Source organism: Xiphophorus maculatus, chromosome 22, assembly GCF_002775205.1.
Source record: "Xiphophorus maculatus strain JP 163 A chromosome 22, X_maculatus-5.0-male, whole genome shotgun sequence".
Classification (NCBI taxonomy): Eukaryota; Metazoa; Chordata; class Actinopteri; order Cyprinodontiformes; family Poeciliidae; genus Xiphophorus; species Xiphophorus maculatus.
This window is the reverse complement of record NC_036464.1, coordinates 6,817,459-6,838,280: the sequence shown is the minus strand read 5'-3', so window position 1 is coordinate 6,838,280 and position 20,822 is coordinate 6,817,459. Positions and strand designations below refer to the sequence as shown.

General features: G+C 39.3%; 1 protein-coding gene across 6 annotated transcripts in view; it reads left to right on the top strand.

The window, feature by feature from the left end:
- Positions 1-20,822, top strand: part of LOC102233809 (fibroblast growth factor receptor 2-like) — a 56,481-nt gene that overhangs the window by 14,296 nt on the left and 21,363 nt on the right. For 4 of the 6 annotated variants that reach the window (XM_023327549.1, XM_023327547.1, XM_023327552.1 and 1 more), the window contains 8 exons: positions 645-811; positions 3,336-3,459; positions 6,286-6,476; positions 6,845-6,980; positions 9,748-10,005; positions 14,136-14,305; positions 16,439-16,562; positions 19,754-19,944. In XM_023327549.1, the coding sequence (XP_023183317.1) occupies positions 645-811; positions 3,336-3,459; positions 6,286-6,476; positions 6,845-6,980; positions 9,748-10,005; positions 14,136-14,305; positions 16,439-16,562; positions 19,754-19,944 (1,361 nt within the window). Of the gene's footprint in view, positions 1-644; positions 812-3,335; positions 3,460-6,285; positions 6,477-6,844; positions 6,981-9,747; positions 10,006-14,135; positions 14,306-16,438; positions 16,563-19,753; positions 19,945-20,367; positions 20,507-20,822 lie in introns of all 6 variants that reach the window. The other 2 variants (XM_023327550.1, XM_023327548.1) reach the window with 1 other exon arrangement.

The following is a 20,822-nucleotide window of genomic DNA, read 5'->3' as shown; positions in this document are numbered from 1 at the left end:
CTTGCACTTTTCAGTCCCATCTGCTTAGACAATCACAGTCCCAGGTGCAGAGGGACTGAAGATATAAATATATGAGCACAAAACCCAAGAAAGACAGTAGATATTGATATATGGAATGAGGGAACTGTATTTCATTATTAAAAAGCTTTAGAAATGTTCTCCAATGGAGGGACATAATGATTTTTCAGGCGTGATAAGTATCTCCAGCTAAGTCGTCCATATATAGCTGGGTGATTTACAGGATAGCTATGGTAATTGAAGGAAGTAGGAGTCGGAAAAAAACTGTTAAGTGGATTGAGATAAAAATTGAATGTCATGATCTGATTACCCTTCTAGCAACGCCCAGCCCCTCAGAGCTGATCTTTTTTTGGTTTCTGTTGCTCCCTGCAGAGCCCACAGGAAAAGTGTGTTTTTGTTTAGTCGTGGACGTTCAGAGCTTTAGGTCATGTTGTGCAAACGGTAGTTTGTCTAGTATTGCCAAGAAAAAAGGGGGCCTCTTTAAGAACGGTTCAGGTTGGATTCTTCTGCAGACACGCTCCTTCATGCCTCTGGACTAAGCCAGCCCATTTTCCTCTGAAGTCAAGCTGTTGAAACAGTCGACACTGTCAGGAAATGACTGAACGTGGCTTGTTATCTGGTTGCAGGCGCGCCATACTGGACTTCACCAGAAAAGATGAAATACAATTTTTACGTGCCAGCTGCCACCACAGCGAAGTTCCGTTGTTCTGCTGGAGGATATCCTCAGCCAACACTGCGTTGGCTTAAAAACGGCAGGCCTCTCCGCCAGGAGGACCGCATGGGAGGATACAAGGTAAAATCCAAACAAAAACATAACATAAAATGTGTCATTTTTAAAAAATTACTTAAAGACACATATTTAATATGATTTCAGGGAAGGAAGAACTGCTTTTCATTTTAAATGTTACGCTGTAGTAGCGTAATTTGAAAGCTACTGCAGAAACACCTGGATATTTGCACTGATCCAATATGTCTTTCAAATACTTAACAAACTAGGTGGAGGGTTTTGCAGGTAAATTAAAAGCCTGGATTGGAATAAAATTTCAGGGAACTCTTTGAAAAACTTGTCTGAAAACTCTGCTATCTGAGTTTTTCTTAGTGCTTTAGCTTAATTTTTTTTTAAACATTTTCTGATTTAAGTACTGAGGTCTGAACTTTTTAAGAGTTTGTATCAATAAAATTATATTTTTCTACAAAAAAAAGAAAAAAGAAAACGAATCAAATAAATTATTCCTTCCATAATTCACCGACTGGCCTTTCACCTCTTTTCCACCCTTCACTGGAGAGATGGGAGGAGATGAGACAGAGAAAACGAGGACAGGGTTTCTGGTGTGAAATTGGAATTGCTCATCCGTGGACGCTGTCTCACCAGGATACTGTGCAGAGTCTCTCACTGTAACGTGAAATGGTTCTTTAGCCCCATCAATTAGAAACATAATCCCAGAACTGAGAGGGCAAATGCCCTCAGACAGTAACGTATAGAGAAAGTAGGTAGCTTCAGGGGTTGAACTGAGTTCAGGATGTTAGGGGAACTCAGTCAGGCAGAAAACTGTTCCTCTGGCTGTAGTTAACTAGCTGGTTATTCCTATGTGGGATTTTGTTTGTGTTAAAGGTGCTTTATGAATTTTGTTGCAGCAGCATAAAAATGCAACATTTATTCATTAGAGGAAAAGCCCACTTGAATAAATGAGTGTTTTGCTACCCCTGCTGTTAATGCTTTGCACACTCCCACTTAGGTTTCCTCCAGTTTAGTTTACCAAACTGTGGTACAAATATCAGAAGTTTGCCTTTGCTGACACACATTCATATACAAGGTAACTTTGATGTTTGTAATGTATTTAATTTAAATAAAAATGTTATTTTAATGTTTTAATCACCTCTTTAATTGGGGTGCAAATTTGTTGAAAATCAGATCAGATTGCCACCTGTAAAACATAGAAAACAATCATTGCATTACATTAAGGTATTAACATAAATTAGTTACATAACTCTCAGAATGAGAGTTATGTAACTAATTTATGAAAAAAACACTGAATCTGAATGGGTCTTAGGCCCATGGTTAATAAATAACGCCTTATAAGTGAAAGTTAACATTCTGCCATGAAAAGTAAGATACGGATCATGGTTGTGTTGCTGCCCAAGTTTCTTCCCCTGCAGGTTTCAGCCTTTATTAAAACTGAGGGGGAAAAAAAACAGCACCAGAAATGATTCAGTCAGGCTGTCAGTTACACCGTGGGCATTTCATTCCTCTCTTTTTGTCAACAAATGTTTCACAAAACCTGTACCTGAGCCCAGCCCCATGGCCTTACCTCTCCATTGTGTGAAATGTAGGCCTGTACACGCAATAGCTACAGTGTCTCACTTTAGTGTATGGATGGAAACCTCATTGTTTGCTTACACCTGTGGTTTCCATACACACTAGAAACTATGCTTGCAAATTATTTTGAACAACTGCGTGCTTGAAACAGCGCAGACTGCGGAGGTGGTTCTACATACAATGGTAGAGACACACAAGGATTAGACTATGGATTCTCAGACATTTTAAAACAAATACCCCATGACTTCATACAAATGTTTACAAGTACCACTTTCTTTACAGATAGTTGTACTTTAGTTCTAGGTTTCCTGAACATAGAACAACAACTAGGAACTGAACAGATTAGTTAATGTGTGTGACTTAACAAGATGAACTATTTCTACTGAGGAGTTTAAGTGTTTAAGTTCTAACTTAGAAAATCTACCAGACAGATCTTAGCCAAGATTTCAAGTGGAAAAAGTTCAAGATTTCTCATAAATTACACCTCAAATCCAATATGGCTGACAATATTTAGAATTTAGAAGTAGCTACAGGGTGTTTGCACTTTTTATTATCTGATTACATCTGTAATGCAGGGTACTACAGCACCTTTTTTAGTTTACATATTTCTGCAGGAATAAAATGAATGTACATCAGTTGTTTGTTAGCTTATATTGCTAATTGCAGTTAGCCTTGCCAACAAACACAATAACCGGCAAATGTTTCCAGCTTTTAAACTTGAAACCTCAACAAGATTAGGTTGTGTTTTATATCATCTCCAGAACCAAGTTATGACCTCAGAGGTCATATAAAATAAAACATGCAGCCAACAGCACTTGTTCCTGGTTCATAAAGTTCACAAAATTTCTCCACTGCACTCGACTGACAAAGTTACAACAGTTATAATTGTTCACACCTTCCAGCAAATTCCTCCTTCTTCCATTTCTTTCTTTTAGCTAAATTTGTTCATGTCCTTTAATTGTACCACAGTGATCTCAGTGATTCTGTAATTTGACCACAGGTTCGGCACCAGTCCTGGACGCTGATCATGGAGAATGTGATGCCATCGGACAGGGGAAACTACACCTGTTTGGCGGAGAATGTGGATGGATCCATCAATCACACCTACTCTATGGAAGTATTGGGTCAGTACCCAGACTTTTATTATACATGCTAAGCTTAGTAAATTGGATAACTGACAGAGAAAAAACATCCTACAGCGAGTGAGAATAGTGTGTGTGTAGGTTTACGGTTTGATTGTTGCACAGATGTACTGTAGATACAGGTGGAGGTCAGGGACTGCTGCTGATATGTTTTTACTATGTTAAATTACAATATGTTTTAAAACTTTAAATATCAGTTCAGTATTTTTGAAGGCTTTTGTCTGCTTACTACATCTGCTTACCTGTATTAAGCAGATGTGATCTTGCAGACAGCTTACAGAAGCCAAAGACCTGGTCAGACTGGTGGAAGGCTAATTACCCATCAAAATAACACTGAATAAATAAAGACTGTTATTACTGTAATAAGTAATAATAACGAACACACTGTTATATTACTTAAGTGAAAGAAAATAGTCTGTTTTCTGCTTTATGTAAATTATATGTCATAGATGTTTGACTAACATCGTGAAATTTTGTCCTAGAATGAAAATCTGCTTCACTGATGTTGTAATTTTTAATGCATGAAGCCAGAGTGGGCATTTATAACAACATTTCAAAAATTATGTAAACACTTTATAATGCAGTGAACCCCTGCTACAAAATGATCCTTTAAAGCTAACTTGGGTATGACAGGGACGATAGTTTGTTATCAGTCTTTTAGCTTCTGTCCTCAACACTACTCATGGTGAGTTCAACCCCAGCTCAGTCAATCCCTCTATCCTGATCTTTGAAACTCAGAAAGAAAGGAGTGCTTTTCCCTCTGGAGAATCGATAGACAGCAGAGACTACAAAGGAGAGTGGGATAACAGTAGTAGATCATTGTGTGTTTGCTCACGCCAGCTTTGTTCTCCTAATTTGGCATAGACCTGATCTCCTTTGGACCTGCTGCTCACCACTTTGTGAACCAACAGTACGCATAAAAGTTTATCTGCTGCAGTCATTCTTTTAAAGGCTGGTCAGTGAACCATAGATAACTAGACAAGACATGAAGCTGCAGTGGTCCAACTTGTCATCCAAGGATCTAAACGATTTTTCCACAACTGGAGTTGTTCCTGATCTTGTTGCACACTTCCATTTGTTCTTATTAGTGCCTACATTGTAGTGATATTATTTTCTTCAAACTATTTGCATAATGTGCATTTATAGGCATATGTGCAGAAACACATTATGACTAATTCACACGTGCTCACCAACTGAGACCCGTTGCTCTTCCTCTCTCTTAGTTTGACTAAAACTTTCTTTCCAACTGGATTTTGCTTTTTGACTCTAGTTTACTGCAGAATAATAAACCTCTTCTATGACTGGATCTGTTGTTACTGCTGCCTCTTTACAACCTCTTTCCTAAATTTTTGTTATTAGCTCAGGGTACAAATGGAGAGTACAAAAGAGCTGAAATTGAGAGAAAAAAACGTGTTTTTTTTTGTTGCCCAAGTGACAAGCACTAGTCAGACTTTACTGGTTTAAGCTGGAGTCTGGACAAAGGGGCACAGTTGGCCAGCTACACATGGCACGTCACAGCTATTCAACACTGTGTGGGTAGCCACATCCTACTCTGTGCCGCACTAAGTATTTCAAGGGTCTCTACTCGACCTGACCTCCAAGGTCCCCATGAGGCAAGCTACCAGGTCAGTCAGAGTTCAACGTCCTTCACTGGTCACCAGGGATTGCTGCCATCAGATTGCTCCATCAATTGCTGGATTATTGGGTGGGTTCTGTCTTTGAACTTCACAGTAGATATGAGTCAGCTTTGCAGTATCTACTGTTCTCATGAGGCTCTATGCCTCTTTTCTGTTATTCTGCACATGCATTCCTTCTGAAGTCATTTGTTTGGTTTTAATTACAGAACGTCCAAACATAAGGCATGGAATCACATTATTGGCCAAGTTTTGCATAGAGTGGGCACTACTAGCTGATTTTGTGTACTTTTTTCTTCCACCTTAAAGCTAATGAATGCACTGCTTTGTCAGGATCTGGCACATACAAATCTAATACAAACACACTAAAGATTGTATTTTTGTTGTGAGAAATTGTGGAAAAGTTAGAGGGTATAACACCTTTAAAATGCACTGAATACAGACTCTGGTTCACGCTATTGGTCTTGACACTTCTAAGTTAAAGTCATAAAGCTTTCTGGTCCTGTGGTTTTGCTTAGTTAATAATGTTGTTAGGTGTTTATAGTGAGTGCTTGATATTTCCACCTTCTCGAAGTTGGAAAAGTTTGAGAGGGTAAAGAATGCTGGAAAAGTGGGGGCAAATATAGACTGACAATAAACAAAGCAAACCCTAGGAATGTGCAGAAAGAGAGGGAGATCTTGAGAGAGGATTTGACAGATTTCAGAAAAAGCAGTGAAAGAAGAAAGACAGTAGAAGTCTCTACTTCCTGGAATTTTAATGGTAGTTTGTGCCAGTTTTGTTCTTTTTATTAAATGTAGAATCTCTTCCGTTTACATTGGCTGATGATGACTAACTCCAAAACTCATAAACACACATGTACAAATAAATCTACTGCACCTACCTCAAGGTTTTGTTTTGGAAAGGCTCTGCTGTGCTCATGAGTCATGTCACAGTATGGGAGCTGTGGGGACTCCTCAGGGTAGCTGTAAAAGCTGGGGGGAGTCTGAAAGAGGGCATTGTTCCCCATATCTCCCTCTGTTTGACTTGAATACTAAATGTTTACATGTGTAACAATGCATAGGATGGTGTACTTTCCAAAACCGCCACGTATTTTAGTAATTAACCATAAAAATCAGTCTCCAATTATTTAACCACTGAACAATTATGCAATTTTTTTTTACTCTCTTTCAACAGGTCGGCAGCCACACCGGCCAAATCTCCTGGCCGGTTTTCTTTCCAATACCACTGTACGCATTGGAGAGGATGCCCAGTTTCAGTGCAACGTTTATGTTTATGGTGAGTCTCACTTCCAGTGGCTGAGACTCATCCCCAGAAATGGTAGTCGTTATGGGCCTGATGGACCCCCCTACATCAAAGTGTTAAAGGTAGGTCACTTTCCGCCCTATGCTTTTTATACTCTGACCACATTTTCCTCTCTTGTCCTGTGATTTTCTTTATTTTTAATTGAACTTTCAAAGTCAGATTAAAAACCTATTACATTGCCATTATATTGGTTGCAATGTTGGTATACTTTTGTTTCTTGCTCTTTTAGTTGTGCTTTAATTTACCTTGTATATGTTATGGTCAATACATCTTAGAAAAGTCATAGACTTTATTTCTCAGAACCAAGTCATTGTAGCTACCATAGCACATGAACAGGTGAAACAGTATTTAATGGGTAGCAGCGTACTGCTGTTGTTTTTGTTGCTATGTGTTCCTGTACCTGATGCTCATTTTGTTTGATGCATTGCAGAGCTCAAACATTCCGACAGACATGGAGTTTCTCACCATCACTAATGTCACAGAGGAAGACGCTGGGGAGTATCTCTGTAAAGTCTCCAATCTTCATGGGGAAGCCATCCAGTCAGCCTGGCTGAAGGTCATCCCAGGTAAGCTACTGAGAAAATATGCTTGATAATTCTGCCGGGATCACCTACCAAGCTGCTGTTTAAAAGGTGTTTCCAGGTATATAAAATCACTTACCGGTACTTTTCTTTCTTTTCACCCTTAATTGATTTTATCCAAAGTAGTTTAATTTATATAAGAAATGCAAGTAAGCCAAGACTGCTGAGGATGCACCCAAATGTTTACAAGGATTTATTATGCTACATTTTTAATGCTAATCTTGGGTATCTTTTCATAACACAGTCTCTAGCCAAAACAGTAACAGCTCAAATTTGAGTTCATAAAATCAAGATTTATAAGGTTATTAATCCAGTAAGTCTGAGCAGTTTAAGAACAGTCACTATAAGATCTGCCAAAGTGATCTGCAAATCCAAGTGAGGGATTTAAAAGGGCTGTATCACAAGTTCATTCTATTTCTAATTCTCCAAAGTTGGAATTGACTGCTTTTGACAGAAACAGTAATTCGAAGCACTAAAATCCTGACAGAATTTTGCTTGATGTTGAAGTTTCTGCTCCAGTTCTGACCAGCATTTTTACCCTGCTGTGTGCAGCCATGTATTGGTACGTTCGTCCAAACAGCTCACTAGAACAGCTTACTTTATAAAAGTGAGCCATGAATTGGTTGTTCAAGTATGATTCACGTAATCAGTCTGCGTTTTACTTATGAGGATTTAACTGCATTAAGGAGAAAGCATTACTCCAATGCTGCTACTCAAACTCCTATCAGTTCCACTATAGTTTCTCACAACTTCTGTTTTGGCCCAGAAATCACTTTAAGTTAATCTACACATGTGATAGATTGATCAGGAGTCGAAGTTATTACAGACAATAAAATAACTTTTTTACACACAAAAACTAGTATGGAAAGCTGTTTATTCATTTGTGTTTCATACGCCGTGATTTAAATTTTTTGGGATTGCTCTACATCACAATGATATGTTCTCTTATGAAAGGGAATTTTATTAGCTTTAATGCAAGGCGATTTTTCCTTTGGTTAGTTCATCCATTAGATTACTCCAATGATACAATTTGCTCAACAGCTGTAACATAAGACCAGCAGGGACCATATATTCTACAATATTATGTAAGCTGGCAGGCTGTTGAATACCCAGAGAAGATAACACTGTAGCTTGCAGGCGGCCTATTGCAACTCCAGACGGAAGTAGAGCTCCCAGAGCAGCTTGACGGTTTCCCAAATCCAAAACAAAATGAGGATTTGTTTCCACTCTTCTTTTACTCCTTTCAGAAACTCTACTCTTTGGTTCTGATTCTCCATGCAACTGAAATTGCAACTGAAACTTGTATATAGAATTCTGCTTTTTTTTCCAGTTATGTTTTAAATTTTTTCTTTTTGCTGATTCCTATAATTTATTTCTTTTGTATTTGTTCATTCCACTTTTAAAAAAAATAATGGTAAAAAGCCAAAGCTCATTTTATGTTCAGTCCTGGTTTTTTTGTGTATATACCAGCTTATTCATATGCTGGTAAATATGTACTATGTTATAGTGTAATTCCAGTTATATTAATAGAACTGTAGTATTCCAGTAGCATAATTCCACCCTGATAAATCGAGAAATTCAGTGAGGAAAAAAAAACAATCTCATGGCATCATGGATTCTTTGAGATTCTTCAATAAATAATTAGTCTAAGAATGCACAATTATGCAACAAGGTCATTACATTTATCTTTATTTTTTATATGTTTTTTTCTTACAACAAATTTTATTCTGTTCTAGTTTAAAGTTGCAAAATAAATGTCACATTATATGCTTAAAATGATTCATCATGGCCTCATTTTGATTAAAACCCCAGCATCTTAAAGAGATTGTGCACACATTTAAAAGCCTCTGGAAAGCATCATACTTGCCTGTTTGGTTGGCTGAGCTAACAAAGGAGTTTTGTTTGTGATTTGCAGGGATAAAACAGTCTCTTTCACACACACACTCAACCTTTTTATTATACGGGAAGTTTAGATCATACACAGATATAAAGGCTGATATCTCTTGTTTTGCTATCTGAAGTTAAGTGCGTATTGTTCTGACGACGGTGGGTGTGTTTTTGTGCTTGTGCTTGCGTGTATCCATCATTAAAACAAAGTGCAGACACAAGGAGGCTCACTTGTTCAGTTTGAGTCGTGATTTAAAACCTGGTGACACTGTTAAAGCAACTGAAGGCCTGTTAAATTCTTCAAAACCAGGATTACTGATATCCCTTTCAGACTAAAGGGAGTTGTGATGATGTCACAAAACAAGTTCTGTTTAGTCCGCCTATCAGTGGTGATTACATTGACTCATGAGTCATATTTTTAATGTCTGTCTCTGCTTTTACTTGCTAACCTGCCCTAACCTCTGTCTGAAGCATTCGTAACTTGGGAGGGACACATCGGGTAGGGTCCTCTCCTGTGCGGCTCACTGCAACTTGAGTGGTCTGACTACTTTCTACAGTTTGTTGAGTACTTTTTGTTGAAAAATATGAACTTCCTCCTCTATTTGACTTCATCCTAGCAAAGAACTGAAAACAGATCTGGGCTTCAATGGAATCTTTACACAAATGACTGGGAAACTAGTAGTTATATTCTGGCCTTCCTATTGCAAATGTTGATTCACGTCAATCCTATAAGAGCTATGTGAGGAGTCGTTTCCTAAACTATGGCTTATATCTTCTCACATATTTTCCCTTTCCTCTTTGTGCACCCCATTTTCTCCTTCCCCAACTTCAAACTTCCCCTACTCTTTCCCCATTTGCTCCACAGATCCATCAAACAAATGCCAAATTTCTAAGCCCATGGAGTCTCCAGTGCACCCAGGCGAGGTGCTGAAGCTCAGGTGTCCTCTGCCAGTGAAGGGAACCATCACTTGGACCAAAGATGGCAGTTCTCTGGGCACCAACAACCGCACGCTGGTAGAACAGGAGGTGGTTCAGATCCGTGATGTCAAGCCCAAGGACTCGGGCCTGTACGCCTGCACCAGTGAGGGCAAAGACACGGTCTGCTTCATTGTCAACATCACAGGTGAGTCAGAGGGACTTGACAGGTCAGAGCAGAGCAGAAGTGACGGTTTGGAGGTGGATGGGTGGATAGTAGGAGGTTAAGCTCAGAAAATGGCCATGGAACTGTTTTCTTTTTTCCTCTCTGGGCGAGTAGGCTGACGTTTTTGGTTCTGACAGAATCTGCTGAGGGTGTTTGTTGACCTTATTAAATATACTAGAACTCAAACTCTATAAGCCTCTGAATGCTTGGTCTCGGGAGTGTTTGCGTTAAGTCAAAGCAGAATGGTAACTACGGTTAGTCATGCCTCATTACAGAGTTATTGAAGGACACAGGGTGGATAGCCTGCGGGTAAATTAGTAAGTCACAAATGAATGTGAGTTTGAATGAGTTTGAGTTCTCATCTCTTACCTGCAGATTACAATCCTAGACAGACGATGCAGCCCTAAATAAATTCACTTTTATTTTTGCTGTGTTATAATGTCTTACTTGACCTCTATCTCAGTGGGGATGATAATAAAATTATTCATACCTCTGCAAAATGTTTTTTCTGACTGGAAGCAATATTACTTTTTCAGAGTTCCCCAGCCAGATTCCTGACTAAAATAGTAAGGGGTATGAATAATTTATATTTTAGCTGTATTCCTCAGAGACATAAGACGTCATGGATTTCTAGTATAGGGTACTGATATTTCTGTTGTTCTAAAGAGCTAAGGATGCCATGTACTCTAACAATTTGCCAGTTTAGAAGAGATACAGGCCCACAGAATCACAGACCCTCCACCATGCTTACCAACGGGCATTTCTGGTGCTTTTACATACTCCCAACAGTGAGTTTTCTCACGACCCTGCTGACTTTGCATAGCAGGAAAATAATTTTCAATCATCATAGGAAAGTAATAGCCCTGGTTAATCCAGTTTAATTAAGATCAACACTCATCTGCCTCAGTTGAAAGGCATGCTCTCTTGTCTTTCCCATTTTGACAACAAAAATTCTCCTATGCTTCACTTCATATTTATTACCCAGTGACTCATTCATCGTGGATTACTTATAAACAAATCAGCCAAACTGAGAAAAGCACATTATTTATCAAATTTTGCTGCGTTTTCCTTTTACAACAGACCAGGCTGTCCACATGTCACTAAGACACAGCAGAAAGAAAAAAAACTGAGTTTTGTCTTTGGGGCTTGGGTGGAGGCAGCTGTTAGCAACAACAAAAGCCTCCTTCACCCATTTCTCTGCATGTTCCTGTCTGGACTTATACAGTTAGATCGTGGGGAGTGCATGTGTGTGTGTCTTCCAGGCTAGATGCTTGAGGGAATACAGGAATTCCTGAGATTCCTTCAGCTAGTGTCTCCCAGGTAGTGAGGCCTCAAGGAGCCAACCAGCAAGCCAGCCAAATCAGTCAGCTGTGCTCATCCATTATGAAAGCTGGCCATCTGGACCCAGTTACCCACCTGGACCCAATGTGTGCTGGTGTTTATGCGTGTGTGCGTGTGTGTGAGAAAGAGAAAGTTTTATCCAAGTTTGTATAGCAGCAGCTTACACATGTCTGCTTTTGCTTACACACTCACAAAAGAGAGGCTGAAGTAACGATGAGGGCTTCCACATCTTGTTAAAATTCTCCACACGCATCGCGTCTCGCCATGAGTTCTCCTCCTCCACTTTTGGGCTGACTGTAATTGCCTGAAATGCATTAAATAAGGAGGGAAAGACAGGAAAAAATGGAGGGAGAGGGGAAAGCTCGACCACTATGGTCATAGTAAGCTGTTTGCAAACAAAGAACAAGCTGTTCTGGCAGTACAGTTGCAATTTCTCGCCGTGTGTGTTTCAGAAAATTCAAAACCGAGAATATTATTTAAAGAGTGCGGGAAGGGGAGGAAGAAGAGGGTGAGAGAGCGGTGTTGGATCAGCACCAAGAATTCTGTGAGGACGGCGTTGAGACTAGGCCGGACAGCCAGGACTGTAGCCAGGAGGAGCGTGGAAGTAATGGGGGAGTGAGAGTTAAAAAGGTGGGGTGTAGCTTTATATCCGTGACTTTATTTGTGGAACTCTCATATTGAGCTGAAAAAGCATCGCAAACATCTTGGAGTTGCTTAAAAATAGATGAAAACTGTACCAGAGTGTCTATCAGGAGCAATAGTAGGAGATATGGAAGCGTTTCCACAGAGCTGGGAGAGGGAAGTTGGCTAAGATGCAGTGGGTGAAGGGAATGTGGAGGCTCTGCTTTCTGTTTTCTCTACCACATTGTTCTAATTTCATTTTATCCTTTTTTCTCTTTAATTTTTTGTGTAAATGTGTCTTGCAAAAGTATTTACACTTCTAAATTTTTTCCACATTTCACCACTTTACAACCACAAACATCAATGTGTTTTATTGGAACTTTCCGTAATAAATAAAGACAAAGCAGCACCTTATGTTTTTGTTTGTATTTTAAAATCTGAAGTGCAATATATATATATATATATATATATATATATATATATATATATATATATATATATATATATATATATATATATATATATATATATATATATGTGTGTGTGTGTGTGTGTGTGTGTGCAAAGCACATTGATGTTTGTAGTTGTAAAGTGGAAATGGGGTATCTGCTCTGATACCCCTAAATAGAAAGGAAAAGCATGATAGTTTTGCCCATTCTTTGCAGAATGGCTCAAGCTCAGTCAGATCGAAACTATTTCATCGTTGTCTTGCTGACTTGCCAGTAACACCTGAAACATTGCAAGTGGAACTTGTATCTGTGTTATAGGAAGAGCAAGTGAACTGTAATACATCTGTAGGAACTTTGAGAGAAAAAATCTTGACTCAGCGCCGGAGTTAGATAACCCCAACTTACCCGAGGCCAGCTGAGGACAAACAGCCGTGCATGAGCAGGAGTCCGGATGCACACAGCTTAGGGGCCGATGAGGGGCCACAGCAGTCGGCTCAGCAAGGCAGTTTGGCTTCATCTGTAGAGAGGTCTGAAGTTCCTGCCCCTTTGGACAGAGAGCATGGGAAACCGCAGCCTTCACCTAGTCGAGACTTGATGTACTGTCTGGGGCTTCAGGTGTAGGTCAAAGGTTGCTATGCAGAGAGACAGCAACCTTCTTCCAAATCTATCTCTCTGTTTGCAGATGGAGTTAGCATATTAAGGTGAAGGAACTCCGAGACGAAGATTTAGCAGGAATCTTCGTCCTTGCGTCCGTTCGTAGGCAAAAAGTAGTTTAATCCATTGAGGAAGGGAATGCAATTTTGACACAGCTGTCCAACTATGCTGGACATGTCCGGTTGATCTGTACACAGATTGGACATCCAGGAGTAAATCTTGGTGCAAATATTCTCCTGGGGCATTGCTACTTTGATGAATCATGGTGTTGTTAAATGTGGGTATTTCATCTGTCGCTTGGACTCTGGCCAAAAGAAGAGGAAGTGATGGTGTGGAGGACCGTTTGGGTTGTTGTTTGTCTTTGAGTGTCTCTTCCAGTCTTCAGTTCCATCTGCTTAGACAATCACAGTCCCAGGTGCAGAGGGAGAGAGGGAAAGAAAATCCAGCTGACTGAGAGACAGAGGTTGGGAGTAAATGAGCACAAAACACAAGTAAGACAGTAGATATCAATATGTGCAATGGTGGGACTGCATTTCATTATTAAAAAGCTTTAGAAATGTTCTCCAAAGGAGGGACATAATGATTTTTCAGGCGTGATAAGTTACTCCAGCTATTTCGTCCATATATAGCTGGGTGATTTACAGGGCAGCTATGGTAATTGGAGGAAGTAGGAGGAGGAAAAAAACTGTTAAGTGGAATGAGATAAAAATTGAATGTGATGGTCTGATTACCCTTCTAGCAACGCCCAGCCCCTCAGAGCTGATCTTTTTTTGGTTTCTGTTGCTCCCTGCAGAGCCCACAGGAAAAGTGTGTTTTTGTTTAGTCGTGGAAGTTCAGAGCTTTAGGTCATGTTGTGCAGACGGCAGTTTGTCTAGTATTGCCAAGAAAAAAGGGGGCCTCTTTAAGAACGGTTCAGGTTGGATTCTTCTGCAGACACGCTCCTTCATGCCTCTGGACTAAGCCAGCCCATTTTCCTCTGAAGTCAAGCTGTTGAAACAGTCGACACTGTCAGGAAATGACTGAACGTGGCTTGTTATCTGGTTGCAGGCGCTCCATACTGGACTTCATCAGCGAAGATGGAGAAGAAGTTGCATGCAGTGCCAGCTGCCAACACAGTGAAGTTCCGCTGTGCTGCAGGAGGAGACCCCCAGCCAATGCTGCGTTGGCTTAAAAACGGCAGGCCTTTCCGCCAAGAGGACCGCATGGGAGGATATAAAGTAGGGGAAACACTAATCCACCAAACTGATTATACTAATACAATCCCAGATCCCTTTTTTCCTCTTTTTGCCTTCCATTCTGTAATACCTTTTTAGTAATTAATTATCAGGAATGCAGATTCCTAATAATTCATTAATTTAACCCTCGGATTAACTGTATTTATATAAAAGTTAAAAACCTACTTTTCTCACATAACACTGACACAGCAGACTCACAAAGAAAGACTAAAATAAACAGAATAAATCTGTATGTATGCACAACCAGACATTGCACTTCATCATTACTGCAATGTTAACACTAATACTAAAGACTGCTAATGATAATCCCATTACCGGTGACAACAATTAGTATTATTGTTCTCATCAGAGACTTAAAGAGTTCAATTAAAAGCTTAGCAAAACATCAGCAATCTATTTACATACTCATAGGTGTACAATCCCATTGCTTTATAGGAAAAATAAAAGATGCTTTACATTTTATCCGCTGGTTGTAACTCTGTACTGTACCTGAGATTTTATGGCAACACAATTGTATCAGAGCTATTTCACAGCAACCAGTTTTACCTGAACTTGCAAAAATATAACTGAATTAGTGATAGCTGGTGGAATGCACATGGTTGGATTCCATGAAATTAGAAAATCGGCGATGGCACTAATATCGGTAAATATTGCTATGGCAATATCTGTTGCAATATATGGCTATATATATGGCCATATGCAATATATGGCTGTTGTCCTTTTTATCTGTGCTTCCATCACTCTCTTACTTTTAGCAGTTTTGTGCAAGTGCCTTGTGTGAGGATCTGCTGCTGAGATTCTGTCCAACAGGCTAAATGTTACATTGACTTGTAAACTATTTTGCACTGTAGACATTTGCGATATTGATATTGTGCAGCCTTTGTACATGATATATTTGATTACATTAAGCTAAAATGTACAGACTTTGCACATCTCACATCCACATGATGTGGAGTGATTTACCAGAGATAATAAAGTGTCAGTTTACTGAATGAATATGTGTTTGAAATATAAAAAGAGTAGTCAAGTTTGCTTTACTTTTAAAGTTTCCTTTGACTTTTTACTAATCTAACTTATGAGCTTTTACTACAAGAATGAAGATTTTTATCAAGCTGAACATTTTTCTCATGTTTCTGATGGCAATAAAGGTAATCCTATTTAACTCTTGGTTCTTCTTGTTAACAACTTAGTCAAAGAGAAAAACATCCACTATAAGTAACTTATTCAAACTATTTAATGGTTCCTACATGTGATTTAATCAATATGAAATATAATTGTGGTCACATCTATTTTAAAGAAATAGGATTATGCCCTCAAATGAATGCCAAAAACAAATTGCCATTATGTTTTTTTGCAATAAAATATGAATTTAGATTAAGATGTTATACACATATTTTCTGTTGGTGACTATATATGTGGCTGATATTTTGATAGTTTGATACTTTGTGCAAATTACTTCCCCTTTGTTTGAGCAAAATGACCAGTGATGTTCAACGGGTCTTCCGGCCAGAAAAAGTTAGACCCAGATAATGTTTGGGTTGCTACTGAAGTCTCTTTGCCTTTGACTTTCAGTCCCTCGTTACAACTAAGACAAAAATCAGCACCAGAAATGATACAGACATGTTGTCAGTTACACCGCAGGCATTTCATTCCTCTCTTCTTGTCAATAAATGTTTGACAAAAGCTGTACCTGAGCCCAGCCCCATGGCCTTACCTCTCCATTGTGTGAAATGTAGGCCTGTACACGCAGTAGCTACAGTGTCTCTTTTTAGTGTATGGATGGAAACCTCATTGTTTGCTTACACCTGTGATTTCTATGCAAGCTAGAAACTACATTTGCAAATTATTTTAAAACTGCATGCTTGAAACAGCTCACACTATGAAGATGGTTCCACATACAATGATAGAGAAAGACAAAAATTACACCATGGGTGCTCAAACATTTTTAAACAAATACCATCTTAGTTTATACTCAGATTTACAAGTACTACTTGCAAGATGACTTATGCTAGTTCAGCTAGTACACAACAACATCTCTTTTTTCTTATTTTCTTTCACTGCTAGCTCCTTCATGTCTGCTAATCTCACATCAGTGATTCTGTATCTTGGCGACAGGTGCGCCTCCAGCACTGGACCCTGATCATGGAGAGCGTGGTTCCATCGGACAAGGGAAACTACACCTGCTTGGTGGAGAACCGATTTGGATCCATCAACCACACCTACACTCTGGATGTAGTGGGTCAGTACTCCTGTTGAGGGTAGAGAACTGGTAGGGAAAAACTTCCCACAGTAAGTGAGGGTAATATGTGTGAGCATGCTGTTTAATTGGACAGGTGTGCGGTGGATACACAGCACACCTGTGCTCTCTGCTGCCAAGAGTGTGGAAAGCAAAGATGAATGTGTCATCAGGTTCAGTGCAGCTTTCATTATTTTATATTGGAATATTTTTTTTAAACCAGGGATGTCAAAGGGTTGCTTGCAATCCTTTGAATGATTTATTGTGGCCCCCAACTGCCAGGAAATGCAATTACAAATAGAATGTTTAAGGCCAGATTCTCACAGACAACTGAGTATTTACTTACATTAGAAAATGTCACACTTGTCTTTTATTTGCTGTTTTATTTTTTTTCATAGTATGTAGGATCACAAACATCCAGCAAATTAATTAAAAACAAGAAATATTAAACTTTTGAGTATGAATATGTTCAACTTGACAATTATGATAAGTACTGACAACATGTTTTCCTTTCATTTTGATTTTGTATTATTTTCATTTTAAAAATATTGTGGTCCATGGCTATTTTTAACTTGACAAAAAGTTTGGACAAATCTGTTTTACAGAAATTAGTTTTAAATTACCTCAGACAGATAGTTTGGATTTTTGACACGAAGTTCTGTGAAAATATTCCCCTATATTTCTTCCTTTGTAGCAGACAAATGTCATATCAACAGAAGTTTGGGAATAAAACCTCAAGTATTAAATATCTCCACCTCTGAAAGGAGTTGTAAGGTTTGATGCTGTTTTCTCAGTGGAATCTTGTTAATTCACTTGACCAGCCTGAAGTAGATAAACTGAAATGAACATACCCTTTAAAGCAGACTCAGGTGACATGATGAGCTCAGCCCCAACTCTGTCAGCTCCAGTTCGCTGACCTTTGGCATGCAAGAAGAAGTGTTTTTTACTCCATTTGCAAAATCACGAAATGACAGGGACAACAGTGGGATAACAGTAGTAGATCAATGTATGTTTGTCCACACCAACATTGCTTGCTTAATTCAATGTGGACCTGATCTATTTTGGGCCTGCCACTCATCCCTTTGTGAGCCATCAGCACTTGTTAAAATTTATATGATGGAGTTATTTTTTTAAAGCCTGGTCATTGAACCACAGATTACCAGAACAGAGTGGAGTAGTCCAAGGAACTGCAGTCTGTATCCATACGTGGAGTTATTTCTGATGTTTTTTTCACATTACCATTATTTTTTATCGTTCTATAGATTGAAATTAGCAGCATTATTTGCACCACATTAGGTTGGAATTGAATACCGGAGGGTATTTGTACAATGTGAATGTATAGGCACATCACGGAAACAGGTTATGGCCAACACATGTTCACACATGCTCCCCAACTGAGGCCCCATACTCTTCCTCTCTCTGGAGTTGGCTGAAGCTCTACTTCTAACTGAATATTGTTTTTTGTTCGGTTTTACTGCAGAACAGTAAACTTCTTCCATGCCCCCTGCAACTTCTGGCTTCATTTTTCACCATTAGACTGGTGGGGGAAAAAACAAGGCAAAATGGAGACAAATAAAGCCTTTTTTTAAATCAGACTTTTTGTCGCTCAAATGAGCTGTAGAATCAGCTTTTAGAAATAAAAACACCCAGACTTTACTGGTTTAAGCTGGAGTCTGGACTAAGGGTTGCAGTCCAGGCAGCTACAAGCTGACACACATGGCATGTCGCAGCTATTCATCACTGGCAGCCACATGCAATCCTGTGCCACACTGAGATTTTCCTGGGTCTCTGTCCTCCCCGGACCCTTTTGAGCAGAGCTGCCAGGTTACTCAGAGTTCAAAGTCCTTCACTGGTCAGCAGGGAATGCTCCCAGGCTACTCCACAAATCATAAGATTAGTTTTAGGATCTAGTTATCGGTCAGTACATACTTATATGTAAATAAATTCAAAATCATTTATCTCTTTGCCACTTTGCAACTATATGCTGCTTTGTGATTGTTAATCATATGAAATCACAAAAAATCGAGAGAAAATCTGAAGAAAAAAAATCAGTCAAACTGTGGAAAATGTTAAATGTTACAGACGCCTAAAACAGAGGTGTTTACTGTTTTAGTCGTAGCACTCCAGAATCTAATTAATTTTGTTAGGTTTTACAGAGTGCTTGATGTCTCCACCCTCTGGAAGCATGAAAAGTTTGAGTGTGTAAAGAGGGCCAGAAAATTGGGGCAAAGAAAGATAGGCAATAAACAAGGCAAACCCTAAGAATGCACAGAAAGAAGGAGATTTGGTTTTGGAGAGAGGAAGAAGGGGGTCATAAGATTTGACAGATTTCAGAAAAGTCAGCAAAAGAATAAAAGACAGTAGAAGTCTTTGCATCCTGGAATTTAAATGGTAGTTTGTGACAGTTTTCTTCTTTGTATTAAATGTAGAATCTCCACCCCTGACATTGGCTGATGACTAACTCCAAAACTCATAAACATACACGTACAAATAAATTCAGTGCACCTACCTTGCGGTTTTGTTTTGGAAAGGCTCTGCTGGGCTCATGAGTCATGTCACAGTATGGGAGTTGTGGGGGTAGCTGTAAAAGCTAGATGGTGTTTGAAAGGGGGTATTGTTCCCCAGGTCTCCCTCTGTTTGGGTACACAAGCTAAATTTTAGTTTATAGAAGAATGCAGATAGTGCTGAACTCTCCAAAACATGCATGTAGACCATTTATTAACCATTAAACATCCTGATCCTCAAGTATCACTTAAGCTCAGTGAAAGAACAATAATTTTTAATTCAAAAATACTTTATTCCAAACAAAAATTAAATGTTGTCATAACTCATATAATCCAAGTATCTTTAAAGAGTCTTTCTGGTGATGCTGTGGGCAAGACTGTAATGAAATGCTAACAGCTTAAATTCTGAGCAGAGACGATATTTCACACCAGCATGTACTGGATGACATAATCAGTTGTTAGGAAGCATTGCTAATCCATCTCATTTGATTTTGCAATGCTAATTAGCAGCTTCTACTTCTAAAAACAATACCTTGTTGACATCGTTACTCATCGTAATAACTGTCTGAGCCTACAAGAACAAATCAGAACTGACGTAACAGAGCAACTCCATGAGCAGCATAATTCTACTACCTTCTTTTTGACTGGTGAATGAGCATAGAAAAGATAGATTGTTTTCTTCTTCAACAGAACGGTCACCACACAGGCCTATCCTCCAGGCTGGACAGCCCGCCAACACCACAGTACACGTTGGCGAGGACGCCCAATTCCAGTGTAAGGTCTACAGCGACGCCCAGCCTCACATCCAGTGGCTGAAACACGTCAGCGTAAACGGCAGTCGGTACAGGCCTGATGGAAACCCCTACGTCAAAGTGTTAAAGGTAGATCCCTTTGTACCCATTTTTATATCATAACCACACTTTTTCCCGCTCTTGCTTTGTAATTTACTGTATTTTATGAGAAGTCATATAAGAAACCCATTATATCCCTCCCCCTAACTTTATGTACACTTTTGCCTTTTAAGTTGAAATAATTGTTTTCTCTGACATTTTTCCTTTAAATGTGGTTTGCCTTTCATTGTGATGTCTGCAAGGAACATCACATCCATAAAACATTGAGAAAATATATTCAATGTTTGTCAAGACTAAATCACAATTATTTTAATTTATTCCAACTTAATGGGTCATTTTTGTAGTTTCTGGCTGGATTTTGGAGATGATTCCTGCAGGTCCGTGTATAGCAGCTGCAGTGGTGACGTTGTCATGTGCCTGATTTATCTGCTCATTTTGTTTGATGGCTTGCAGCGATCAGGCATTAACAGCACAGACATGGAGTCTCTCATCCTCACCAATGTCACAGAGGAAGATGCTGGGGAATATATCTGTAAAGTCTCCAATTATATAGGGGAAGTCACCCAGTCGTGCTGGCTGACTGTCATTCCAGGTAACCCTCCACCCCCACCCAAGACCACCTCAACTCCCCTCTACCGGTGTGGGTTTCCCTGCTGTTCTGTGGTGGTGCTGTTGATGGTCTCAAGGACATTCCCTCTCCCAAATGTTACTCCCTTTTCCTTCAGCTGCCACCGACTTTTGGATTGGTGTCGCCATGGAAGCACTGTTCTGACCAGAATAACCAGATGATTATCTCTTTTTTCTTTTTATAACTCACCTCAGAGCTTTTCACCAGAAAGCGTATGGTGTCACAGTGCTCTCCATGATCTCTGTGTTTATGCATGTGTGTGGGTTTAGCAGGTTCTGTG